This window comes from Cervus elaphus, chromosome 9 (genome assembly GCF_910594005.1).
Source record: "Cervus elaphus chromosome 9, mCerEla1.1, whole genome shotgun sequence".
Taxonomy (NCBI): domain Eukaryota; kingdom Metazoa; phylum Chordata; class Mammalia; order Artiodactyla; family Cervidae; genus Cervus; species Cervus elaphus.
Window position 1 is genome coordinate 93,169,682 of NC_057823.1, and position 26,659 is coordinate 93,196,340.

The 26,659-nt window shown below is 36.8% G+C and overlaps 1 protein-coding gene across 10 annotated transcripts in view; it reads right to left on the bottom strand.

Moving 5' to 3' along the window:
* FAM172A (family with sequence similarity 172 member A) overlaps window positions 1-26,659 on the bottom strand; it is a 394,773-nt gene that overhangs the window by 355,102 nt on the left and 13,012 nt on the right. For 9 of the 10 annotated variants that reach the window (XM_043913603.1, XM_043913594.1, XM_043913600.1 and 6 more), the window contains exon 2: window positions 3,384-3,507. The exons of the other annotated variant lie outside the window; for it this stretch is intronic. In XM_043913603.1, coding sequence (XP_043769538.1) covers window positions 3,384-3,489 — 106 coding nt within the window. In that variant the 5' untranslated portion in view covers window positions 3,490-3,507. The remainder of the gene's footprint in view (window positions 1-3,383; window positions 3,508-26,659) is intronic. 10 annotated transcript variants of the gene reach the window in all.

Below are 26,659 nucleotides of genomic sequence, written 5' to 3' on the forward strand. Positions count from 1 at the left end.
AACAATGAAAATAGTGATACACTTTATTTTTGGGGGGCTCCAAAATCACTGCAGATGTTGACTGCAGCCATGGAATTAAAAGACGCCTGCTCCTTGGAAGAAAAGTTATGACCAACCTAGACAGCATATTAAAAAGCAGAGATATTACTTTGCCAACAAAGGTCCATCTATTCAAAGCTATGGTTTTTCCAGTAGTCATGTATGGATATGAGAGTTGGACTATAAAGAAAGCTGAGTGCTGAAGAATTGATGCTTTTGATCTATGGTGTTGGAGAAGACTCTTGAGAGTCCATTGAACTGGAAGGAGATCCAACCCGTCTATCCTAAAGGAGATCAGTCCTGGGTGTTCATTGGAAGGACTGATGTTGAAGCTGAAACTCCAATACTTTGGCCACCTGATGCGAAGAGCTGACTCATTTGAAAAGACCCTGATGCTGGGAAAGACTGAAGGCAGGAGAAGGGGATGAGAGAGGATGAGATGGCTGGATGGCATCACCGATTCAATGGACATGAGTCTGAGCAAGCTCTGGGAGTTGGTGATGGACAGGGAGGTCTGGTGTGCTGCAGTCCGTGGGGTCGCAAAGAGTCGGACACAACTGAGCAACTGAACTGAAATTATTTTTTTTATAGTTATAGACAATTTTACTCTTAAAATTTATATGGAAAGGCAAAAGACATAGAAAAACCAAATAATAAGAATTGATTGAGGAGAATCATTCCAGCCAAACTTAAGACTTACTATTTAAGTTCAGTAATCAAGAGCATGGATTGGAGAAGAGACAGACACAGATGCACGGAACAAACCTCGCAAGATGAAGAAGTAATTCAATGGTACAAAGATAGTTGTTTTTTTTTTTTTTCCACAAATAGTGTTGGTGCACTTCAACATCAATAGACAAAAAATACAAACCTTGACCTAAGGCTCATCTCTTAAATAAAAATTAACTCAAAACACACCATTAGTTTAAATGTAAAATCTGAAACTATAAAACTCTTAGAGGAAAGATAACAGAAGATTTCATGAAGCAGGGCTAAGCAAAGAGTACTTAGACCTAATACCAAAAGCATAGTTCATAAAAGAAAAAAACTGATAAATAGGACTGTTTGAGGGGTAAATTTTACTTATTCTGTCAATTTGCTCCAAGATACATTTTATTTAACATTTGCCATTTTATCTTCTAATATTTTCAATTTGACTACTTCATTAATCATTACAAGCTCATGTGCTAAGCATTTATATTCCTATTGTACCAATGAAGAAAATGATTCAGAGAAGAGAAGGAATTTGTTTCATGGTAAGTGGGAAAACCTCAGTTTGAATTCAGAAACTTCTATATTTATAACCTTATTACTATATTTAGACTACCCATATGCTTTTAACATCACTATACAACCTCTAAAATCCAGAAAACCAATCTGATTTCTTATATATTGCTTGTGGAAGTTTAAACTGGAACCACAACTTGAGATCAGATTTTCACATTATCAGGTAAGGTTGAAGGTAGACGAAAGTGTTCCAAGTGGAACCCCAGCAAATCTATTTGGATGAAAACACACATTCCCTCATTCCTTATCCTCTTTTGTAAATTAACTATTATTCTGAGTGTGTTGGTCTATCTCAGCAGCATACATACATGCAGTAAAACCTTCCATAGAGTTGTCTATTGTTTAGTCACTAGGTCATGCCTGACTCTTCTGCAACCCCATGGACTGCAGCCCACCAGGCTCCTCTGTCCATGGGATTCTCGAGGCAAGAACACTGGAGTGGGCTGCCACTTCCTTCTGCAGGGGATCTTCCCAACCCAAGGATCGAACCCTCATCTCCTGCGTCTCCTGCACTGGCAGGCAGAATCTTTACCACTGCGCCACCTAGGAAGCCCATTATTGATTATTGATGACCTTGATATATACACTGGATAAGGGTCCTTTGTCAGATATGTGCTGTGCTTAGTCACTTCAGCCGTGTCCAACTCTCTGTGACCCCATGGACCATGGCCAGCCAGGTTCCTCTGACCATGGGGTTCTCCAGGCAAGAATACTGGAGTGGGTTGCCATTTCCTTCTCCAGAGATATGAATTGCAAATATTTGTTCCCATCTAGAGCATATCTCTCCTTTTTCTTAAAACAGTACGTGCGTGTGTGGTCAGTTGCTATGTTGTGTCCAACTCTGTGAATTGCTTTCTTCCTATTCTCTAACTGAAGTTTTCCAATATGACTTTCATTTCCGTCAATTCACTGAAACAGCTCTTTGTGAAGACCATCGATAACCTCCACACTGTTAAATATAAAAGTAAACTCTCAGTTCTCATCTAGCCTGGTTTATGTGTGTGCTCAGTCACTCAGTCATGTCCGACTCTTTGCAACCCCGTGGACTGTAGCCCACCAGGCTCCTCTGTCCATGGGGATTCTCCAGGGAAGAATACTGGAGTGGGTTGTCATGCCCTCCTCCAGGGGATCTTCCCAACCCAGGGATCGAACCCAGGTCTCCCACATTGCAGGCAGATTCTTTACTGTCTGAGCCACCAGCAAAGCCTGGTTTATAATCATGATTAAATTAATTAAACCCATTTTCTTCAGTAGGTATTCAGGATCTTTCTCTCGCTCCTAGCCTGCAGCCTATCTTATTAGAAATCATTTTAAAGGTCTATTGCTAGTTCTTCCTCATTTTCCTGACCCTAAGATTGAGATGACCCACACTTCAGTCTTCAGACTTTTTCTGGTTACACTGCAATCTCTGATGATCTCAATTAGGACCATAACTTTAAATATTACCTCTATGCTAATAATTCCCAAAGCTTTAATCTCCAGCTCAAATACTTTCCCAAACTCCACACTCAAACTTCTCCAGCCTGATATTTAAGTGGCATGTCAGTTTACTATTTAATATGTCTAAAACCTGCTTTCCTCACACTTTTCTTAATCTAACAAATGGCACCCAAATTCCCAAAGAAAGTCTAAAGCAGATTCCTTCTTACAGAGAGCTTCTCATAAAATATTCTTAGTGCAATGCCACAAAGACAGAATATAGGATTAGACAGATCATTACTCTAACCTAGTATGACATTTCAAACAACAAAAATATGGTAAGGGCACTAGGCTTGACTCAAGAGATCTCTGGTATTAGTTTTACAATTAAATACATGACCTTGAATAAGAAAAGCATTAAGAATTCTTACAGCTGTAAAATCGCATGACTTTATGATTTATTTACGGAGTACATACTATATCTCAGACGTTGAGGTGGTCACTGTGACAGATATAAATAATTATAGATTACAGATATTCTTATTTTAGAACTGACAAGAATTTAAGGTCATCTAAATATTCCTGTACCTTCATTAGGCACAGTGAAAATATCCTGAAAAAGCAAATTAAGTATGTACCTTTGAGTGCTGTTGTCTTTTCTTTTTCATCTGGACCTCCCTGCTGGATTTGAGCCATGCTTATCCAAATTGGCAACAAAATTAAAGACCTCAAGGAAACAGACATCAATCTTCAGAAGACAGTCTAGAATGAATCAAAGCAATAAATTAAGCTCTCCTCAGTCCTACCTACTCCATGAGAAGGTCCTAGATCCTCCCAGTTGGGATTAATCTCTCTATCCTGATTTCCCACTGCACTTTGTTGAGGCCTGTACCACAGTACTTATCACAGCCTGCCTTGCATTACCGTTATTTATGTATTTGTCTAGGTCAGCTAGCAGATTACAAGCCCCAGGATAAAGGTATCAACTTTTTGTCATCTTGATGTCTCCCATATCACCAAACACAGTATCTTATAAACACATATGCCTAATGCTGCTGAACTGAATTTAGCTAAACTATTTAGGTATAGTTCCCCAATATCTAATTAAAAAAAAAAACAAAAAATTTCCAGGCACTTTCAAATCCTGAAATTTCTTTTAAAATACACTGCAAGCATATGTCATGTACCAGGTCAGAATATTGTCTTTCTGGGACATTGAGACGGGCAGAAGCAGAAACATACATATACTACCCATTGGTATATAATTCAAAATGCAAATTTAAGGGGAAAAAAAAACAGCCCTTAAAAAAAAAAACTATGTCAAATTCAATGTCTGAAAGTCACAGTCTATAAATGGCACCTCAATAAACAATCATAATATAAAGTTAAAATTTATTAAAATCTAATTCTGCTCTGCTTTGGCCAAAGGGAAAACATTTGAACTATAGTCAGTTTCTCCCAGGGTGCCAACAAACAAGGGGAAAAAAACACTATTCCTAAAATTTAACAGAAAAAAAATGCAACACATACAATGGGAAAAAATTAAACTAAATTAATACAGCCAATCCATAACTGTTAATGAGATTACATAAAAGCTGAGGTAAGACAATATTCTTCTGATTGATTTACTTACTACTCAAAAAGTAAACTTCAGTTTCTACTCAAGAGGTATACTGTACGATTATCTTTAAAAACTCAGGCATTTGTATAATTAACAGAGTAGAACAGAAAATACTTAAAAATAATAATGCTTAAAATAATAATTTTAAACTAACAATGTTCCTAGGGTCATAAATCAACGCTGCCCTGAGCTCAGCTCTGACTGTGGGTGGGGAAATAGAACAGGAAGCTCTCTCTGGCTCTACCACGAGCTAGCCACGTACTCTTGGCAAATCATCTAACTTCTCCATGCCTCGTCTTCCACACATGCACAATGGAAATGATAACCACGCTCCCCTCGTGTTGTTACAGTGAGGTTTAAGGTAAAACACTTAGTATAGTGCCTGATGGGTAATTAAGGGTTCAACATACCTTGGTTTGTTTTTTTAAAATGCCATAAATGTATCCTATCTTTGCCACTCAATAACAGCTCTGTGGCTAGGGACAAGCTTCAGATTCCTCACTTGTAAAATGTAAATGAAATAATAATATTCTCATACTGTAGTGGTTGAGAATATTATAGAAGGTGTAGATAGCTGACTGTTGCTATTACTAGTGGTATTTTATTGCTTCTCTGGAATGCGAGGTTTCCTAACCTAGGAATAACTAGAATACAAGACCATGACTGGGAAAGCACTCTCACTTAGCATGGAAGTAGTTGCTATTTTTCTTCTGTGAATAGGTAACTCAAAACTCGGTAAATTATACATAGATGAAATATGCCTATATTCCTTCAAGAACCAGTTTTGTCTATATGATGAGCCATGTGCAAGGCACCAGGGTGCAATGGAGAATAAAACATGGTCACAACCTGCGTGGGGCTTATACTCTTGTGACCAGATCAAACTGCCAAACTGCCACAAATAAAAGATATAAGACTCAGACTGATCATTACAACACATAGGAAAAAGCAATATTTGTAAGGGCTATAGGGCTACGTTCGGGCATTAGTTTCATCTGTCAAGTCCCACAAGTTTGGGTACAAGTTTCCCCATCAACTCCTTATTATCCACCATCCTGTAGCAGAAATTAAATAGAAATGTTCACCATGAGACATTCCATACAGTGCTCCGTGCTAACAATTCCAAGACCAAATGAACTATTCACAGGAGACTTCTTGTACTTTTTCACTCTATCCCCTCTGTCAATTCAGTATTCTTGTAAATATGAACTTTTGGGTTATTTTTCACTGGCCTCAAATTGTCTAATTTCTAAACAGAACAACTTATATGATTATTTCATTGTGACCATTTGACTGAAAGAGAAAGCATAAAATCTTTTTTATGTCAGACTTGTTTTCAAAGTTCACATTTTAAAATTATGGGGATCTCATGTACAACATGGTGACTACAGTTATCAATACTGTGTTGTATACTTGAAAGTTGCTAAGAGGGTAGGTCTTTAAAAAAAATAGGTAACTATGTGAGGTGAGAGATGTATTAACTAATCTTATTGCGGTAATCATTTCACAAAAGATACATAAATCAAACCATCACATTATATGCCTTAAGTGTACATAATGTGATGTCAATTATATCTCAATAAAACTTGAAAAAAAAAAGCTGTAACTGCCCTTCAATTTTTAATAACAAGTTCCCCCTTCAGACTTTGATCACCATGAGGACAGGTATCTCATCTGTCCCTAAAACAAGGTTGGATATATTTGGAGCCAAATGGATGTTTGTCAAATTCCCAAATAAATTGAGTAAGAGACAGAGGAGCGAAAATATATTTCACATTTTAAAGAACTGGCTTCAAGAATCCCAAGATCAAATATCACTTAATAATCATTATGCTTCTTTTACACAAGATCCAAAGATACACACTGCAATTCACTGAAGTGACAATATTTAATTAGAGATGACTAATTACTATCTCTGACCCTAAACCTTACAGCAGCAGATATAAAGCAGGTAAATACGAAGCAAATTGCCTACTGCTTTCTTATTCACTGTGAGATTTTTACCTTCTCAAGTTATTTTCCTTGGCAGTGGCACAGCTGGTGAAACTAAATCAGGAACATTATAAATTCTCAATTTAGTTTTCCTAATAAAAATTCAGAGTTATAACCTGCATGACCACAGATAAACACTCCTGCAAATGCAGCCAGCAAGCTGTTTGATACATCTGAGATATATATATATATATATATTAATATGTGCACTCGACATAGTTTATTTAGTATTATCTGATGGAGGTTAGGTTATAGGGAATAAAGTGGTAGAAGGTTTTTACTGATGTGAATTGGGACACAGTTGACATGTTGTATACTTCATGATAACCACTGCTGTTTAAATATGGTTTCCTAGAAATGGTTACAGTATAAACTAGATTCAAAACATCTCAGTTTGCAATTTCATTCTGTGAACTACACAAAGCAATTATCATATCTTCTTGCCTTCTATGATTCCAACAGAGAATCCACCATGTATAAATAAAACTATAAATAACTTGTCATGTGTAATCTTTATCCAGTCAGCATTTCAAAACATGAAACAGTAGAATATTTATTTGCCTTATTTGCTCAAAATATGGCACAAACACTTACAAAAAGTACACAAAGACATACAGAAGCCTTAGTTTCCTATATTTGTTTGTTTTTAGTCAGGTATTAAACAGGACCTAGAAAGAGATTATTTTGCAACAGAAGGCCTTTCCACCTCATTCTCAATGTCATGACAAAAGTGCAAAATATATCACAGGACAAGAAAAATTGGGTTAAGTCCCTGGGATCCCTGGAGCTGGTCTGGTGCCAAAGAGTCTATGTTAAGTCAGGCTCTTGAAATTCAATTCAAGAGAGCCTGTGTGTGTTCACTTGGTAGCTCAGTCTTGTCCGACTCTTTATGACCCTATGAACTGTAACTGGCCAGGCTTCTCTGTCCATGGGATTCTCCAGGCAAGAATACTAGAGTGGGTTGCCATGCCCTCCTCCAGGGGATCTTCCCAACCCAGGGATTAAACCCATTGCAGGTAGATTCTTTACTGTCTGAGTCACAAGGGAAGCCCCAAGAGAGCCTACTTGCAATCAAAACACAGTAACTGAATCAGTACCAGAGATGTATGAGGAACTAAAACATCATTCCAAATTATAGTTAAAGTATGCATATTACTCAGAAGTTGCTCATCAGCAAAGGTTAGTTCATAACAATCCCGGACAGTTTATAGTTCTGAGGCAATAGTGTGAAAAATTTATGTTTTGGAGAGTGAGAATGTAAGAGTGTGACTGTGTGGTGTGTGTGTACAGACACATGGGCACTGGGGAAGAGGCTAAAGGATAGGGCATGAGGCAGAAGCAGACACGGAGGACAAGGCCCAGGGTAATACCCGCTCCGGATGCACAGAGAACGGTGGCTTATGTGGAGAATGTAATCTACATGTGGGTCAAAGTTTAGATCAGATTAGGAATGCCTTGTTCCAATCCAAGCACATCTGAAGTAACTCCTTAGTTCCTGAAGCAATGTGATGTAGGTCTGGGATGAGAAATTCAGACTTTTTAACCTTAATTCCACCAGCTAGTGGCTGAGTGACCTTGAGAAAGTCACAACTTCTCTAACTTAAGTGATGGGAATAACTAAGAAACTAAGAGCACCTCCCTGTACGGGGCGTTTCCCTTGAGGCTCAGATGGTAAAGAGTCCGTCTGCAATGCAGAAGACACGGGTTCAGTCCCTGGGTGGGGAAGAATGCCAGGAGAAGGGAATGGCACCCCACTCCAGTATTCTTGCCTGGGAAATCCCATGGACAGAGGAGCCTGGCGGGCTACAGTCCACGGGGTCACAAGAGTCGGACACGACTGAGTGACTAACACTGTCACTTTCCCTTTACGGGATGATTATGAAGCTTCTATGAAAAAATATAGACAAATACATTTTATAAACTATAAACTCCTTTACAAATATTAGTGATTCACATAACATCAGAAATAATTTGATTCCAGTTACTATGTGCTCAAACTCCAAAAAGGCTATCCTTATCAGTTCAGCCTACAGGAATAAGAAACTTTCAATGTGTATCATTTGGGTGAATTCTTAGAATAAACAATAAAGCCCCCCAAAAAATACTTCTTGAGTTGACTTGGCTTACCAAGGCTATGTTGAAAATAATCATAATGGAATTTAAATTAATTTGTTTCACTTGTTTATATTCTTGTCCAATCTTACTAAAATGTATGTCTAAAAAAAGTTCAAGCATGTGAGTTCTATCTCCATTCAGTTCAAAGTCGTGTCCAAAGAGCACTGTTTTAACTATCTCTTAAATGCACATGTTACTCAGAGTCACCAAGCCTTTTCACATCCAGTTTCTCATTAGCTACAACTGACTGGTAGAGTCAAACTGCTGCTGCTGCTGCTAAGTCACTTCAGTCGTGTCCAAAACTACTCAACTTCAACTAGGAAAACAACTCCAGTTTCCTGATCCCACAGAAAGTTTTCACTCTTGGGCACTAATTTGTATGATCAGAGAGTATTACAATTTAGAGTTTGGGCTAGTTGGAGGAAATTAATTACATATATAAAAGTTGTCCACCAAAATTGTCTCATTCTATTTGCTTTGCTATTCAGAATTAATACTGGTAAAAATTACTCCCCATCACAATGGAATATTCCTGAGCCATTTAAAAAGAATGAAATATTGCTATCTGCAGCAGCATGGATGGACCTATAGAATACTATACTTACTGAAGCAAGTTAGATAGAGGCAAATATTATATGGTATCACTTATATGTGGAATCTAAAAAGTCAAACAAATGGACCTATATATAAAACAGAAACAGACTCACAGACATAGAAAACAAATTTACAGCTACCAAAGGGGAAAGTAAGGCAAAGGAGGGATAAATTAGGAGTACAGGATTAACAAATGCAAACTACTATACATTAAATAAATAAGCAACAAGGATTTACAGAAAAATATATTCAATATCTTATAATAACCTTTAATGGAAAAGAAGCTGAATATATATATATTCATAGATATATATATAAAACTGAATCACTTCATCACACACCTGAAACTAACAGACATTGTAAATCAACTGCATTTCAATAAAAATTTTAATACATTTTAAAATAAATCCCTAAACTGCAAACAAACTGAAACAAACTACTCATCAAGTTTGTTACACAACTATTAAAAAAAAAGCTATTCCCTATCATTCCTCACAATATTTTGGTAAACCAAGCATCTAAAAGAAAGAGTCAAAAGTTAAGGGATATCAAAAAGAAAGATTTTAGAAGAAACTAATATTTTACTACTGTGTCTTTTTAACAAGCTCCCAAATTGCTAGTTGTTTGGTTGGCTTTTATATTGTTTTCTGGCTAGCAAAAAGACAGAAACTTAATAAGGCTAGTGAAAAACCTTAGAATATCTACAAGACTACACTAAAGCTCAAACTGAGAAATTAAACACACCTAAAACAATCCTTTTAGATAATTCTCAATTTTGAAGCTCCACAAAAGAAAAAAATAATTTAAATAGCCTTTTATGAAGTTTTCATAATATGGAACAGAAATAGCAGAGGTACATCAGAGGGCAAAAGAATTCTCAAAAAGGACAGGTGCTCAAAATTTGAGAAAAACAGAGTATGTCAAAAATATAGGATCTTATGGGGGTCAAATTAAATTGTCATTAGCTACTTAAGAGACTCTAATTTTATGGTAAACATACACAGTAAAATATAATACTACGAACGTACATAACTCCAGACCAAACTGACCAAGCAGAAGCTATCTTCGTAAGATTTAAAAGTAACCAATACCATGAAATAACAGTAATAACATATTTGCAAAGCTTAAATCAAATTTTCTCCTTTCATAAATACTTTTACTAGCATCTCTGCTTAACTTTGTGAACTCAAGGTTCAATCTAAATTTTAAAATATAATATGCATGTGGTAGACACTAAGATGACCCTCTCTCAGATTAATAAATAGGTTGGGGGAGTTGGGGTGGGGAGAGAATGAAGAGTGACTGCTAGCGGGTACCTAGTTTCTTTTTGGGGTGATGATTCCCATAGTCTGAAAGAGATGATGTTGGTGTTGGAGCAATGTTCCTCGCTGTGTATTAAGTGGCTCTCTCTCCCCATCTCTTTACAGCTACGATGCCAAAGCTCAAGGCACAGTCTCAAAAGGTAAGTGTTGACCATCTCACTCATGCTTCCTTTTTCCTTCCACAAAACAAAAAATTGTTACGTGGACTTCAGGCAGACTCAAAGAACTTCTCTCTTCAAATGTCCCTCTCATCCCTTCCACCACAGTCAGGCTGGCAACCATGTAGGCCTGCTCTATCTAAACACCAGGGGCAAATATTATTTCTAGGTATAAATGTGAACGTTTACATATAAAGGTTTGTAAACTGCAGTGCTCTAGTCTAGCTTTAGTTCTGTTCATTGGGTTTCTCTGTCAATCATCATTTGCCTACCTGCCCTGTCCCTGTCCCTTATATACACCTTCCAATGAGAATCTGATGGGAAGCACTGATTCACTTTGGTGATGATCTAGTTCATTCCTAGGCCACATACACCTAATAGTATTCAAATTCTACCCAATTTCTAATAGGGACTGAAATTTGGTAATAATTGCTTTATTTTGGTTATTATTATTTTGATTATTATTGCAACTGATCTCACACACAATATTAACTTACTTCAAAGTTAGAAAAGTAACACCTGCTATAGTTAAAAAAAAAGAAAAAATGAAGGAAAAACTTGAGTATATTATCAAGCAATTTAGTCCTAAGCCTGGCAAGATATACTAATAGCACCAGCAACAGAAGTTAATGGCAAAGTTAAGACTTGGGGGAGACCATGACTGTACTGCAAATAGCATTTAAGTACCACTCATATCCAGTGTCTATTGACAGTGCGCTCTTCATTGTTTATTTAAGGGGAAAATATCTGTGAAACTTGACTTTACCTAAATGTGTTAACAACTACGAATGTTATCACTTAGGTGCCTTCAGAATGAATAATTTTTTTCTCAGCTTCTAGACTTTCCCAGTTCTTTATGAAGTGATATTACTTTCTAGAATTTCATGTCTGTACCACATTTCAAAAATGACTGCATCCTGGGACCAACAAATGATGAACTCAGAAAGATTTGGGAAGGCTCTCTACTCCTGAGATACTACAAATATCTGATCTGAAAAAGAATTAGAAACGTGAAACTTCAAATCACCTTTTCAAATTACCATATTAGTTACAGTGGTTACTTATTCAGAAAACAATAAAAACAATTCATAACTTGACTAAATTAACAAAGGGGTTGAGATAGCAAAATTCTCTTATTCCAAAAACAAATAAGAACCCTCCTGGCTTCTACAAAATATTTTTTCCTCAAAAAACAACCATCACTTATCCGGACTATTAATTACAGGAATTTAAATCTGTAGCACTAAAACTGTCAGCACAGGGACCGTGTGGAATGTCCAGCCATTTATATTAGTAGACCTATTTTTTAAACACAGTATGCCAGACAGCTTTCACTACTATTGTCTACATAAGCACAAAGTGGTAGAGACCCTTCCTAGGATCATGAGAGTCAAGAATTTTACAACTAGATTTTCCTTCCAACATAGTAGCTAAGTTCCCTGAAGGACCCTCCTATTGAGAACAAACTTAAGACGTACATTACAAAACATTACAGTATCTACAAATGTTACTCACTAAATTAACATAGAGGAAGAAAAATCATAATAACTTCAAAATCTGCAGAAAAGTATCTGATAAAATTCAATACTCCTTTTTGGAAAAGAAGTCACAGCAAACGAGGAATAAAAAGGAATGCTCTTAACGTGATAGAGAGGCTCAAAAAATTACAGTAAAATTACTCTCCACGGTAAGTAACTTAAAAACATTCTCTTTAAACTCAGTTACCAAGAATGTCCAACCTTACCAGTTTGCTTTTATCACTTCTAGTCAAAGTTTTCTGAAGTTTCTAGCCAGTGTAAGGAAACATAAAAAAATAAATGAAAATAAATAAGGATTAAAAATAGGAAAACAAAGTCACCATTTTTTGCAGATAGTATGATTATCTTTTAGATAACAACAAACAACAAAATCAAGAAAAAAGATCTTCAAAAATACAAAAACTATATGAAGAATCTCTACATTATCAGGGATAAAAAGAGAATTTGGCAAGATGACTAAAACAATTTATATTTTGAAGTAAAGTATATTTATAAATACCAGCAACAATCACTTAAAAAGTATGGTTGCTTTTTTAAAGACATTTTTTGAGAGCAAAAAATAAGTTACATAGTAAGAATAGATCTAAGAAAAGGCATGTTAAAATGATGTGCAGAAAATGATAAAATCTTACTAACAGACAATAAAGAAGACTGAAATACATGAAGAAACATCCCATATTCATGTACAGAAGGGCTCAATACTGTGAAGGTATCAAAGAAGATGAGAGGAAGACTGGCCTTACCAGGTATCACAGTAATTAAGACAGTGTATCGTTAGTACTAGAAGAGACAAGCTGACCAACAGAATAAAGCTCCAAAGCAGAGCCACATACCGAATCATGTGACACAGATGACATTGACATACCACTAGGCAAAGGATGAAACTTTCAACAATTGGAACTGGTCAGCTACATGGTAAAAAATGAAAGTAGACATCCATTTCAAAGATAGATATCAATTTTGAATGGATTAAGGGTACAAATGCAAAAAGCAAAACTTTATAAACTTTTTAGAGGAAAATAGGGGAGACTACTGTTTTGATCCTGAGGCAGGAAATACAACTTTAAAAAAAAAAAACAAAGACTGAGCTTGTTTTTTATTAATCTATTTGATTTTGGCTGCACTGAGCAGCACATGGGATCTTAGTTCCCCAAGCAGGGATCAGACCCATGCTCCCGTGTACAGAGTCTTAACCACTGAACTGCCAGGGAAGTCCCAAGAAACACAACTTATTAATAGATATTTACAAAAAAGATATTACAAATAATATCTAGAAAATATTACAAAGTGACAATGTGCTATGCTTAGCTGCTCAGTTGTGTCCAACTCTTTGTGACCCCATGGACTGTAGCCCACCAGGCTCCTCTGTTCATGGGGAGTCTCCAGACAAGAATACTAGAGTGGGTTGCCATGCCCTCCTCCAGGGCATCTTCCCAACCCTGGGATACCCAAAGTTAAAAAAAGAATTGAGTATAATGGAGACTTTTATTCACAGTGCTGACCAAAATATATCTTAATACAACCACTTTTCTAAAAATTGGCATAAGATATCCAGGTTAAACATTCTGATCATCTTCAGTTCAGTAATCACACATCTTATTCCACTACTTGGTCTTGTATATGTGTAACAGAAGACAGGTATAAAAATGTTCAAGAAATGTTCATATCATCAAAAAAAAAAGCTAGTTTATTCATTATCTGTAGATAAAAGACAAATTACCTCAAAATGCAGCTGCCAAAGACAACAAATATTTATAATCTATAACCCCCGCAAAAAAACAACAACAAAAAAAAACATTTATAATCTCCCGTGATTTCTACGTGTCAGAAATTCTGAAGCAGCTCATTTGGGAGGTCCTGGCTTAGATTCATGAGGTTGCAGTCAAGATAAATTGACAAGTCTATAACCATCTGAAGGTATGACTGAGGCTAGAGGTTAACTCACACACACAGATGGATTACCGGTCCTGGGTTGATGCTAGATGCCTCAGTATTTCCTCACATGAATTTCTTCCCGGGACTGCTTGAATATCACCAAGCCATGATGATTTCTGGTTTTCTTCACAGAGATAGAACCAGGAAATCAAGGAGAAAGTTGCAAAGTTCTCACCATCACTTCCTCAATATTCTACTGGCACAGAGGACAACTCTATTCAATATAGGAAAGGTCTACACAAAGGTATAGATATCAAGAAATAAGGATCACTGGGGGCCATCTTAGAAATTGGTTACCACAACTGGAAAAGACTGTTCTCCAATTAAAGCAAGGCAGATACACTGCAGTATATTAACAGAATGAACAGTATAAAGCAGTGAAACTGAATGAGCCACAACCACACTAAAAAACACAGACGAATGTTCCAAAAATTATTGTTGGTGTAAGTTGTGTCCAACTGTTTGTGACCCCATGGACTGTAGCATGTCAGGCTTTTCTGTCCTCCGCTATCTCTCAGAATTTGCTCAAATTCATGTCCACTGAGTCAGTGATGCTTTTAATATCTAACCATCTCACCCTCCACTGCCCTCTTCTCCTCTTGTCTTCAATCTTTCTCAGCATCAGGGTCTCTTTCAACGATAGCTGGCTCTTCATATCAGGTGACCAAAGTATTGGAGCTTCAACTTTAGCAGCAACCCTTCCAATGAATATTCAGGGTTGATTTCCTTTAAGACTGACTGGTTTGATATCCTTGCAGTCCAAGGGACTCACAAGAGTCTTCTCTACAATAGTACTGACTAAATGACCAAAAATCAGAAAACTTGTAATACCATTTATATAGAGTTTGAAAACAAACTTAACTAAAACAATTTACAGGAATCACGATTCAGGTGATAAAACTTTAGGAAAATTAAGAGAAAAACATGAAATCCAGAATACGGATTACCACCAGGAAGGTGGTAGGAGAATGTAGTCGGGAGAAACACATGAGTCGATATAAACTGTTGATAGTATATAGAGACTATACACCACCAAGACTACATACAACTCAGGCCTGTGTGTTTTTTATCAACAATATATTTTAAAATAAATGATAAAGAAAACACTGAAAGAAAAGTAATAACTAATTTTAGCAGTACTGCCTTCAATAAGTTGTTCTTTGGGGTATTTTTGCTAAGCATAAAGTTAGGAGTCCAGACCTATTGAGTTAGTCAGAAATTTCGGGGTTCTACTTGGTGAATAAACCTAAGAAACAGTTGTAAGGGAAAGGATAATCAAGTATTGAGTAAATCTCAGAGTGACTATATATCAAAAAAATTTCATAATACTAAAACCCAATTGATTCCTTGCCTGTTTTGAAATGGAACTAATATTTTGAAGAAAAAAAAATTGATTTTCTCAAAAGCATTTGCACCAGCTATTTAAAAAGATAAAACTGTAAATGATTAAAGCCTGTATTAAAAATAATATCCAAAAACTTTATAATAAAGTATTTGAGAATACAACTATGCACATAAACTATTACTTATGGTTTTGGTCTTTCCTTGGTATTTGCCACTAGTAAGTACAACAAGTAAAATCTGCCTTTGAAGATATACAGGCAACTAAATTTTTTAAATGCTGGCACAGGGGCAGTTATAAGCAACTTGAAAATAAAAGATAAGGACTAAGATTTCCATCTAGTCAAAGCTATGGTTTTTCCAGTAGTCATGTATGGATGTGAGAACTGGACTATAAAGAAAGCTGAGTGCTGAAGAATTGATACTTTTGAACTGTGGTGTTGGAGAAGACTCTTGGGGACTGCAAGGAGATCCAACTAGTCAATCCTAAAGGAAATCAGTCCTGAATATTCATTGAAAGGACTGACGCTGAAGCTGAAACTCCAGTACTTTGGCCACCTGATGTGAAGAACTGACTCATTGGAAAAGACCCTGATGCTGGGAAAGACTGAAGGCAGGAGGAGAAGGGGACGACAGAGGATGAGATGGTTAGATGGCATCACTGATGCGATGGACATGAGTTTGAGTAAACTCCAGGAGTTGGTGACGGACAGGCAGGCCTGGCGTGCTGCAGTCCATGGGGTTGCAGGGAGTCAGACGCGACTGAGCAACTGAACTGAATTGAAGATTTCATTTCAGAATGAAATTTCTGTCTGTCCCCTTGACTACCAAAAGACAGGCTCATCTAGTCCCAAAACACTATTTTCCACAGAGGGATCATCTGCAAGTCTTTCAACATGACACAAAAATAGGCTTTAATTCTGAGAAAAAAAAAAATCCTAAATTTCCTTGCTTTTTTTTAAAATAAGGTAAAAGAGGAAAATGTTGTAGCAGCAGCCACTGGAGGGAGGACTTGATGTTAGAATGAGAATAAAACAAGAATAAAGCATTTTATCTGGCGCTTTGTCTGAAAATAACATTTTGTTAAACTCATTTCTATTTGTTTAAATGACAAATGCTGAAAATACTGCTTTTTCTGCTTGAGAGTTAAACTTCCTTTCACTGAAAAACAGATGTTGATTCAACCATCCTTTATTGGTACACAAATTAGCAGCAAGAAAATTATAAAGCTGCCTGGACTGACAAAAAATTAGCACCAATGCTTAGCCTAAGTACATATTTAAAGGCCTATCCTTGATTTTAAATAAGCCTGCCTTGTGTTCATGTGAAATATTATCCACAGATTTTAATATAAGACCTCAGGCACCACTTAAGCCCCAGGTTCATGAGGTCGCAAGGAGTCGGACACACGGAGCGACTGAACTAAACTGAACCACAAGAAATCCAACAATTCAGAAGTTGGCAGCGCTTCTGTAAACTCGTGGCATTGCTCTTCATGTGGCTAATGGGTTTGGTTTTGCTGTTAATGAAAATATTCAGATATATTAGTATTTGTTCGTGCAAGCCTGTTTGGTTTTTGTTTTTTGTTTTTTTACAAACAACCCCCAAGCTTTATTATAAACAGGCTACGCCTCCCCAGCAAATACACAGACAGACAGTGGCCAGAGTGGCGCCGGACAGAGGCCTGCAAGCCTGTTTTAACACACACACATACACAAATACACACACATATAACAAGGATCCCAAAGTAGGCTAAGCTTCCAGGGCTGACCCTTCAAAAACTACTAAGTCCAACAATATTATTTAAGAGAATTTTAAACCAAGATTCAAAACACAAAGTCATAGAACTAGAAGGGTATGGAAGTGGTCTCTTTCACAATTTCAGCCACTATTTTAATAATGGTCATATGCTAAACAATAGACACCAGGCTTGGGTAAAATCCTGAAAATTGCAAACCTAACTTCTCTTCCCTTTTTAAAATGATTTCTTTCACAATCAATATTTTGGATAGACTTCTTAAACTGAAGACTCCTACTGTGATTTAATCAATGAGCCAGCAAAACTGTCAGTTCTGAATAAGAAACATTCAGAAGAAAAAGCAAAAAAAGAAGTGTAAACTCTGAGAGCATACAAATTCTTCAGCTGACAAGATATTTTATTGAATAAGGATCATGTAAACTAAGAAAATGGTTTCAAATAATAAATTAGTAACAACAAATATAAAGAGTATAATTCAAACACTTATGCCAAAAGTTTATTTATATTTTCAATTTACATGGAAATTCACTATTTCAGGACCTCTGCAGTACAGTTTTAATTTTTTAAATTTTATGAAGTACTTGGTCCTTCATTTATATATTTAAATTTTTAGATCTAGCTAATATTCATATGTCTTTAAAAACGAGTAGAAAATAGTAATTGGAAAATGCTAAATATATTCACTTGCCAACAATAAACCAAAAACAAAAGTTTTGTAATTATGAAATGTATAGGAAAAAACAACCTTACTCAAATGTTTTGCAGAAATTGAAAACAAGTCTCAGGCAGTAATACGTCTTAATAAGTAAGGTAACCAACGGCTCTGTAATTCTGTAGGTGAATATATGCATCATACTTCAAGGCTGAATTACCTAAAACAGGCATAAATGATCAAAGCTTTGAAAATTGTGCTGCAATTTCCTATAGGGTCAACATTTAGAGAAAAACAAAAAGTAGTTGAGCTCTGAGAGGAATACATTTTATGATTACAGTCTAAGATGCTCTAAAGAAAATTATTTTCTTATTTTTATACTAACCTTAATTAAATGTGTAACACAATTTTGCTAAGATTTTTTTCCATGTTTTCATAAGAAAACTTGCTGCTTACTTTAAAAAAATGAAGTTTAAACTTAAGACACAAAACATTTCCACTCTGAAACATTTCTCATTCACTAATTACTATTATGGAAATATTCTCCTCAAAGAGTGTGCTCCTTAAGTACATCAGGTATTTTAGCTCTTTGTATTTTATATTAGGGGCTTTCCACGTGACTCAGTGGTAAAGAATCTGCCTGCCAAAGCAGGAAATGCAGTTTTGATCCCTGGGTCAGGAAGATCCCCTGGAGAAGGAAATGGCAACCCACTCTAGTATTCTTGCCTGGGAAATCCCATGGACAGAAGGGGCTTGGTGGGCTATAGTCCATGCGGTTGCCAAAGAGTCAGACACGACTCAAGTCACTGAACAACAATTTTATATTACGGTCAGTTGTATACAGGTCATATTACTTCTCAGAAGATAGGGGCTATCTTACTCACACTGACATTTCATATATTATGAGCTCATAAATGTTGACTTGAACAGGGCTTGTTTATAAAATGATTGAAGTCTACCAAAGCAAACAATATACCCAAGGAATAAAGAGAAGAAAGAGAATTAATGCAAAAATGAGTCTCTGGGAACTCCTGGTGGTCCAGTGGTGAGGACTCCGTGCTTTCACTGCCGAGGGCACGGGTTTGATCCCGGTTGGTGAACCAAGACTCCACAAGCTTGGCAGTATGGTCAAAAATTAAATAAGTAAATCCTTACTTTATTTTTGAAACTATATACACAATTTTTTTTAAACAAGTAACACTAAATGACATTCTTTCAAATGAAAGCTATTAGCTAACCTAGATTAATTACTTAAAAAATCTTGATACTACTATAGGATATAGTAGGGTTTAGATGATATAGTTAAGGTCTTATTCAGAAGGAACTAATAAACAGTTGGAACAAAAGACATAGAAACATAGAGTTTACACAATATATATATATATTCAGATCTTCATTCAAATGGAAGCAAAGCACACTGAAAATAATAGCCATAAGGAAAAACAGTATCACTTCATTATTAGTTTGGTCAGTGCCTAATACAATAGTTTAGGGATTTGGTAAAGCTGGGTTCAAATATGTGGCATAGGTTTGAAGCACAGACAGAACTTTCTATCTTTTTCTAAGTGTCAAACTAATTTTAGGATTTCAGAATATTCTGAATTGCTAAGTAGACCAGTAAACATTAGGGCTGCATAAACATCTACATGGAAAATGTAAAGGATATATGATCTTTTAAAAGTCAGACAGATCAAGAAAAGTACAAGACTGATCAAATGGGAAATTTCTCAATGAAGATGGCAACAACAGAAGAAAAGGCATTCTCCCTTAAATATCACTGTAATTTGCACCTTAAAGTCAATATGTAAACAATCCCAGCCATTTTATTTGCACAGATTATACACATGTGACAGACACAGGCAAACTAGCTCATAAATGGGAAAGGGAAGAACCACAAGATTTCAAACCACAGAAACAGTATATAAATTCTGACATTTTCAAAACTGATTTTCCATTCCAACCACTGAAAATGCAATGCCAGGTAAATAGAAGAGAGTAGAAAAATCATGGACTAAAATGTAGGGAGAAATGAGGATGGTGTTACTTCTACTTTCCAAGCACTTCTCACTAAAAAAAAAAGAAAGCTCCGTTTCAGGAGTGAAGAACCAAGGCAAACAACAACAGGTCAGACTAAAACCCTCAAGCTCTTCTCAGCAATCTGCCCTCTATGGAGGGCAGACAGATTATCAGTGATTTCCAAAGTTCACTGAATAATAGATTAATGAACAAAACAAATCAAATACCACGTTATCTACCCTATCCACATCTTAATTCACCACTGAATTTTAATGCTTTATAGCTATTATGAATACCACGTGGGCAGTTACTTATCAAATCATATCTGGTGTCAAAAGAGGGGAACATAACCTAACTCCAAGTTTTCTAAGCCAGAAGAGTGTCTTCCCTGAGAGAAGGCAAATTATCAGGCTAAAGAAGAGTTATGACTGCAAAAGCAATGAGTAAAAAGAGTGCAAAAGCAAAAATGTTGAAAAACTGAATTCTTTCCCCCTCAGACCATTAGCAAAGTAAAAATGTCCACTTAACTACTAAGTGGATCAAGAAACTGAAATATGTGCATGGTACATAAAATGCAGTATTTGACAGGCTTTGCTCATCAACTTATGAATCATGCTCATGCACTCAGTCATGTCCAACCCTTTTCTGACCCCATGGACCGTAATCCACCAGGCTCCCCTGTCCATGGAAATTTTCAGGCAAGAATACTGGACTGGTTTGCCATTTTCTCCACCGGGGGATCTTCCAGATCCAATTTATGAACACCCACTTTTATCATTAAATAAATTGAGAGAAGTTAGTGTAGATAAAACAAATAAAATGTAATCTCTGATTACATTTGTTCATAGGTTTATTACAAAGTGAACTTTGGAAACTTGGGTAACCTGCCTGCCCTACACATGACGCTTAAGTCAACATACATGGCTATGGGGAGAAATCAAGATGACATTGATTCAACTGAATTATCTGTTTGGAAAAAGATAAAAATCAACTCTTACCTCACATCATATATAAAAACTTATTCAACATAGATCATAGATCACAGACAAGAATATAACACAGAAGTTATAAAAATTTAGAAGAAAATACAGCAGAACATCTTTGGAACCTTAGAGTAGGCAAAGTTTTCTCAGTCTGAACAACAACCAAAAAACCCCACAGGTCATAAATGGAAAAAAATTGATAAGCTGTGCCTCATTAAAATTAAAAATGTTTGCTCTTCAAAAAAATAACATTAAGAAAATAAAAAAGAAGCCATAGACTGGAGGAAATAGTTGGATGACAGAAGAAAAAAAAAAAAAAACTTTTACAAGTCAATAATAAGATAATCAGCTTAAAAGTAGGCCAAAGATTTAAACAGCTACCTCTTGAGAAAAGACATACAAATGGCCAACAGAAAATGACAAGAGAAAACATTTGGAGGTGATGGAAATATTCCTTATCTTGACAGTGATGAGAATTTCAAGGATATATGTTAAAACAACATCAAATTATATACTTTAAATATGTACAATTTATTGGACTTCAATTGTACCTTAATAAGGTTATAACAGATAAAAGTGAGGAGATTTTTTAAATGTAAAAATAAATGGTAATTGGCATGATTTATTCTATTTCCCTAAATGCTTTACATGTTATGGTAGTACTCATTCCATGGAGAATGATATATATACCCTGTGGGTAGAAAATAATATAACAAATTTATTAACTATTACTTGAGGAGGGATTTTGTTACATTTCAGCCAAATCTTGTTATTTATTCCAACAGAAATTAGCAAATACACACAAATAGAAAAATAACCTAAATATCACAAGTATTTAGCTTTAGCTATAATTGCAACAGCTATTAAGGAATGCATAACACTGTAAACCAGAAAAATAGCCCTAATTATTGAAATTTCAAGCAGTCATATACTTTCTTAATACATTAGAAATAATTTGATTTCTAATCCTACTACTCAAGTCAATTGAGCAATATTTACAAACCTGAAGACAGCCAAAAAGAAACTTAAGCTGATCTTCAATGAATGTCTAATAACTCACATAGATTTTAGAGAGCTGTGGAGTAGATAGAGACATGTGGTATTTCATGAAAAAGCTTTAAAACTAATAACCTTTGCTGAATCAGCAGACCCAGCTTACAGTTTCCTATCATTCTTCCATTCATTCACTTAACGTGTGTTAGTCACCCAGTCGTGTCTGACTCTTTGAGACCCCATGGACTGCAGCCCGCCAGACTCCTCTGTCCATGGGATTCTCCAGGCAAGAATGCTGGAGTGGGTTGCCAGTCACTTCTCCACATTCACTTAATAAAAATGTATTTTCAATGCCTCAAACATACCAGATTCTGTATTTGACAGAAGCTATACCAAAAGGCAGTAGAACATATGGTCATATGACAGTGGAGCCAGAATGCCTGTACTTAAATTTTAACTCTGCCGTTTCTTCTGTAATACCCAGGGCAAGGTACTTAACCTCAAGTGTGCAGTTAACTCGGCAGGCTTGGGATGTCCAAAACCTGTGCATTCTAAAGAAAGAACTTACCCGTGACTGGCTTCTGTGAGAAACCTCTAAGCCCTTGGAATACCACGCCTGATAACAGTATCCTCATACGCCTGAGGCCTTGGGCCACGCCATGCAGTTTACTAACCGTATGCTTTATGGTGAATGCATGTTTTTGTTCCGTGGATCCTGTGGCATGCTGTATCAGACTGACCTCTGGGGGGACTGGTCACCGAGTTAGTCATGGGGGCCGCCATGCCTATGTGTTGCTGTTGCTATTTAGCCGCTAAATCATGTCTGACTCCTTTGCGACCCCATGGATGGTAGTCTGCCGGCTCATCTGTCCATGGTATTCTCTAAACAAGAATACTGGAGTGGCTTGCCATTTTCCTTTCAGGGGGATCTTCCCGACCCAGGGATCAAGCCCTCATCTCCTGCATTGGCAGGCAGATTCCTTACCACTGAGCCACCAGGGAAGCCCCCAATGTCTGTGACTGACACTCAAAAATCACTCTGGACACTAAGGTTCAGGGGCACTTCCTTGGTTGCTAACTTTGCACTTGTCACATACTGTCAATGGAAGAATAAGACACTTTCTGTAGGACTGCTCAGAGAGGACAAGTGGAAGCTAGTACCTGGCCTCAGCCCTATGTGGTTTTTCTGTTTGCTGTTTTTAATCTGTACCCTTTCACTGTAATAAACTGCAACTGTGAATTTAATAGCTTTTCTGAGTTCTGGGAGTTCTGCCAGCAAATCATCAAACCTAAGGGCAGTCTTGAGGACCCTCAATACAGTAACCTTGTTTCCACATCTAAAAAATGCACTTTATATTAGTAGCTACTTAAAGGATAGCTGTGGGGATCAAATGAACTAATGTATGTTAGGTTCTTAGAATAATACCTGGCATATAATGTTTGCTGCTTCTCGTGCTGTTACAAAAATAAATGGTCCTAGCAACTGAACAGCTTGGTCTAGTGAGACAGGCCATTAACTAATCAAGCTTCAAGTGCGGAAACAGTATGCATAATGTTTCAAAGGAACAAGGAGCATCACTTCTTCTTTCCGACTGTATATTCCTTTAACCTGATTCCACATTCTTAGAATCTATTCCCACACACAATTCTCCAGTTTCTACAGATACAAACTGAAAAAAAACCACACGCATCTTTGTGGTTTAATCTTTTTACCTCACCCTCTGGGGTCTGTTTGCACTCGTCTGGTTACAGGTCTAGAAGAAATGGAAGATGGTTTGAATAAGAAAAGAGGAAGATCAGCGATCCACTGTGGACAACTCAGGGGAGGCCATGACAGGTTCTTCAGGCAGGGGAGACAGACCTCCTGGGAAGGAGTAGAAGGGTTGCTTCTACTGGCAAAGGAGGCTCAACAGAATTAGAGATCTGAGGTGCCCAGCTTCCTCAGAATATGCCTTTATGGACCCACCATGATGATCAAGGTCCAATCCTTCCTTTAGGATTGCAAATTGAAATTGTGCTGTAATTCAGTCAACCACGTGATCTGTCTTACAGAAATCTTAGTACAGCAACTACTTCCTTTAGGGCAACCACAGATACCAATTTTGGTACCTGCAAGTGGAATGCTGTCATACCAAAAATCTTAAATGTGAGAATGGCTTTGGAAGCAGGCACAGGGCTCTGAAAAAACTGTTAGACAAAGGCTACAGCACCCATCCCACCGAAGAATCTGTTAAAAGCCCCATGGTCCTTGACAAGGCTGTGGGTGAGGACCTGTAAGAAAGCAAAGTGAGTGTTACTGGGAACTCGAGAAAGGGGCTGTTATGTAGTGGTGGCAATTCTAGTGTCCCATGGAATTATATGCAAAGTAGAAAATGTACCTAATGAAGCGGTTGGTCTAATAAGGAAATTTCTACCTAGAGTGCTGAGTGTGCCACCTGGTTCTTTTTGCTGCTTATACTAAAATGTGAGAAGCAAGCAATAAATTAATAAAAGGACTGTTAAGTAAAAAGGAGCCACACCTTGCATTGCAAAAGATACTGTCAAGGAAATGAAAAGCCAAGCCACAGACTGAGAGAAAATATTTTCAAAAGACATATCTAACAAAGGCATCTCACTCAAAATACATGAAGGACTCTTAACGCTCAACAGTAAGAAATCAACCCAATTAAAATAATGGGCAAGAGACCTGATAGGACATCCTGACTAAGGAAGATTACAGGTGGCAAATAAGCTTACAAAATGATGATGTTTAACATCATATGTCATTAGGGAATTGCAAATCAAAACAACGAGAGACCACTACACACCTATTAGGATGGCTAAAATCCTTAACACGGATGACACCAGATGCTGACTAGGATATAGAGCAACGAGAACTTACTTTCATTGTTGGCCAGAATGCAAAATGATACAGCGATGATACGGGAAGACAATTTGACAGTGTCTTACAAAATTAAACATACTCTCACCATGCACCCCAGGATCATGCTCCTTGGTATTTAGCCAAACTAGTTGAAAAATTATGTCCACACAAACATCTGTGTATAGATGTTAACAGCAATTTTAGTCATTATTGCCAAACTCAGAAAGAACAAAGGTGTCCTTCAGTAGGTGAATGAATAAATCAATTGTAGTACATTCATACAAAAGAATATTATTTGGCAACACTAAAAAAAAAAAAAAAAAAAGATACCAAGCCATGAAAAGACAGGGAGGAAACTTAAAAAGTATATTACTAAGTAAAAGAAGCCAATGTGCAAAGGCCTGCATACTATATACAATTCCAACTCTATGATATTCTGGAAAGGGCAAAACTATGGAAACTAAAAAGATCAGTGGTTGCCAGGAGCTAGGGAGGAAGGAGGAGTGAATAGGCATAATAAAGAGGATTTTTTAGGGTAGTGAAACTATTCTGTATGATACTCTGATGGCAGACACATACCATTATAGATATGTCCAAACCCACTGAATATACAACACCAAGAGAGAACTCTAATGTAAACTACAGACTTTGGGTGATGATAATGATGTGTCAATGTAGGTTAACTTGGAAGGAAAGTTATGACAAATCTAGACGGCATATTAAAAAGCAGGGATATGACTTTGCCAACCAAAGTCCACATAGTTAAAGCTATGGTTTTTCCAGTTGTCATGTACTGATGAAAGAGTTGGCCCATAAAGAAGGCTGAGTGCCGAAGAACTGATGCTTTTGAAATGTGTTGCTGGTGAATCTTGAGAGTCCTTTGGACTGCAAGGAGAACAAACCAATCAATCCTAAAGGAAATAAACCCTGAATATTCATAGAAGGACTGAAGCTGAAGCTCCAATACTTTGGCCACCTGATGCAAAGAGCCAATTCATTGCAAAGGACCTTGAGCTGGGAAAGATTGAAAGCAGAGGGGAAGGGGACAGGAGAGGATGAGATGGTTAGATAGCATCACTGACCCAACGGACACGATTATGAGCAAACTCCAAGGGACAGTGGAGGACAGAGGAGTCTGGTGTGCTGCAGTCCATGCAGTCACAAAGAGTCCCTTAGCGACTGACCAATAACAACAGTAACAGGTTAACTGACTGTAACAAATGTAGCTCCACTCTTGATGCAGAATTTTATAGCAGGGAAGGCTATGTGAGTCCAAGAGGCAGGAGGTATATTGGAAATCTCTGAACTCTCCACTCAACTCTGCTGTGAACCTAGAACTGTTCTAGAAAATAAAGTCTATTAAAAAGAGAAAAAATTCCTCTCCAGAAGACAAATGACACTTAGTAAGAAATGTCTTCTAAGCAAATCCAGGACACAACCAGGAAAACATGGTTCAAAGATGAAGCTGAGTGTTAAATACTAATATATTAATACATTAAAGATGACACCTTAGAATATTAGTCAGACAGTTAGTCAGCCCTTTCAAGAGAGTAGAGTGTGCCTTACTGATTCTCTCAAACAATACAGCTTCTGGAAAGCTTACGGTCATTGTCCCTCAGCCTAATAAGCATGAGCCTGAAGTATACAAGGATTTAGCTTTTTAAAAAAATGTGTAGTTGTGGCTTTTGTCTAACTAAATAAATGTATCTCAAAAGAATTCACATCTCAATAGACTTTACAGAATGTCCACAAAATGTATATAGGATTTTTAATACATCTTTTAATATTTAAAATATTCAATACATCTTAAATGAAAAGAGGTTTTTGGACCCTACAGTTTTACTGGCAGGAAGCAGACAGAGAAAACCTCTCACCTGCAAACACCTATTATACTTTATGAAAGAAAAAGAAAAAAAAAGAGGTAAGACCAAGAGTACAGATGGCAAAGCTGAAAACATGGATAACGACTTCCAGGCTTGAGCCCTACTGATGTTGCCCATCTGGATTTCAGAACTGCTATGAACCAGTGATG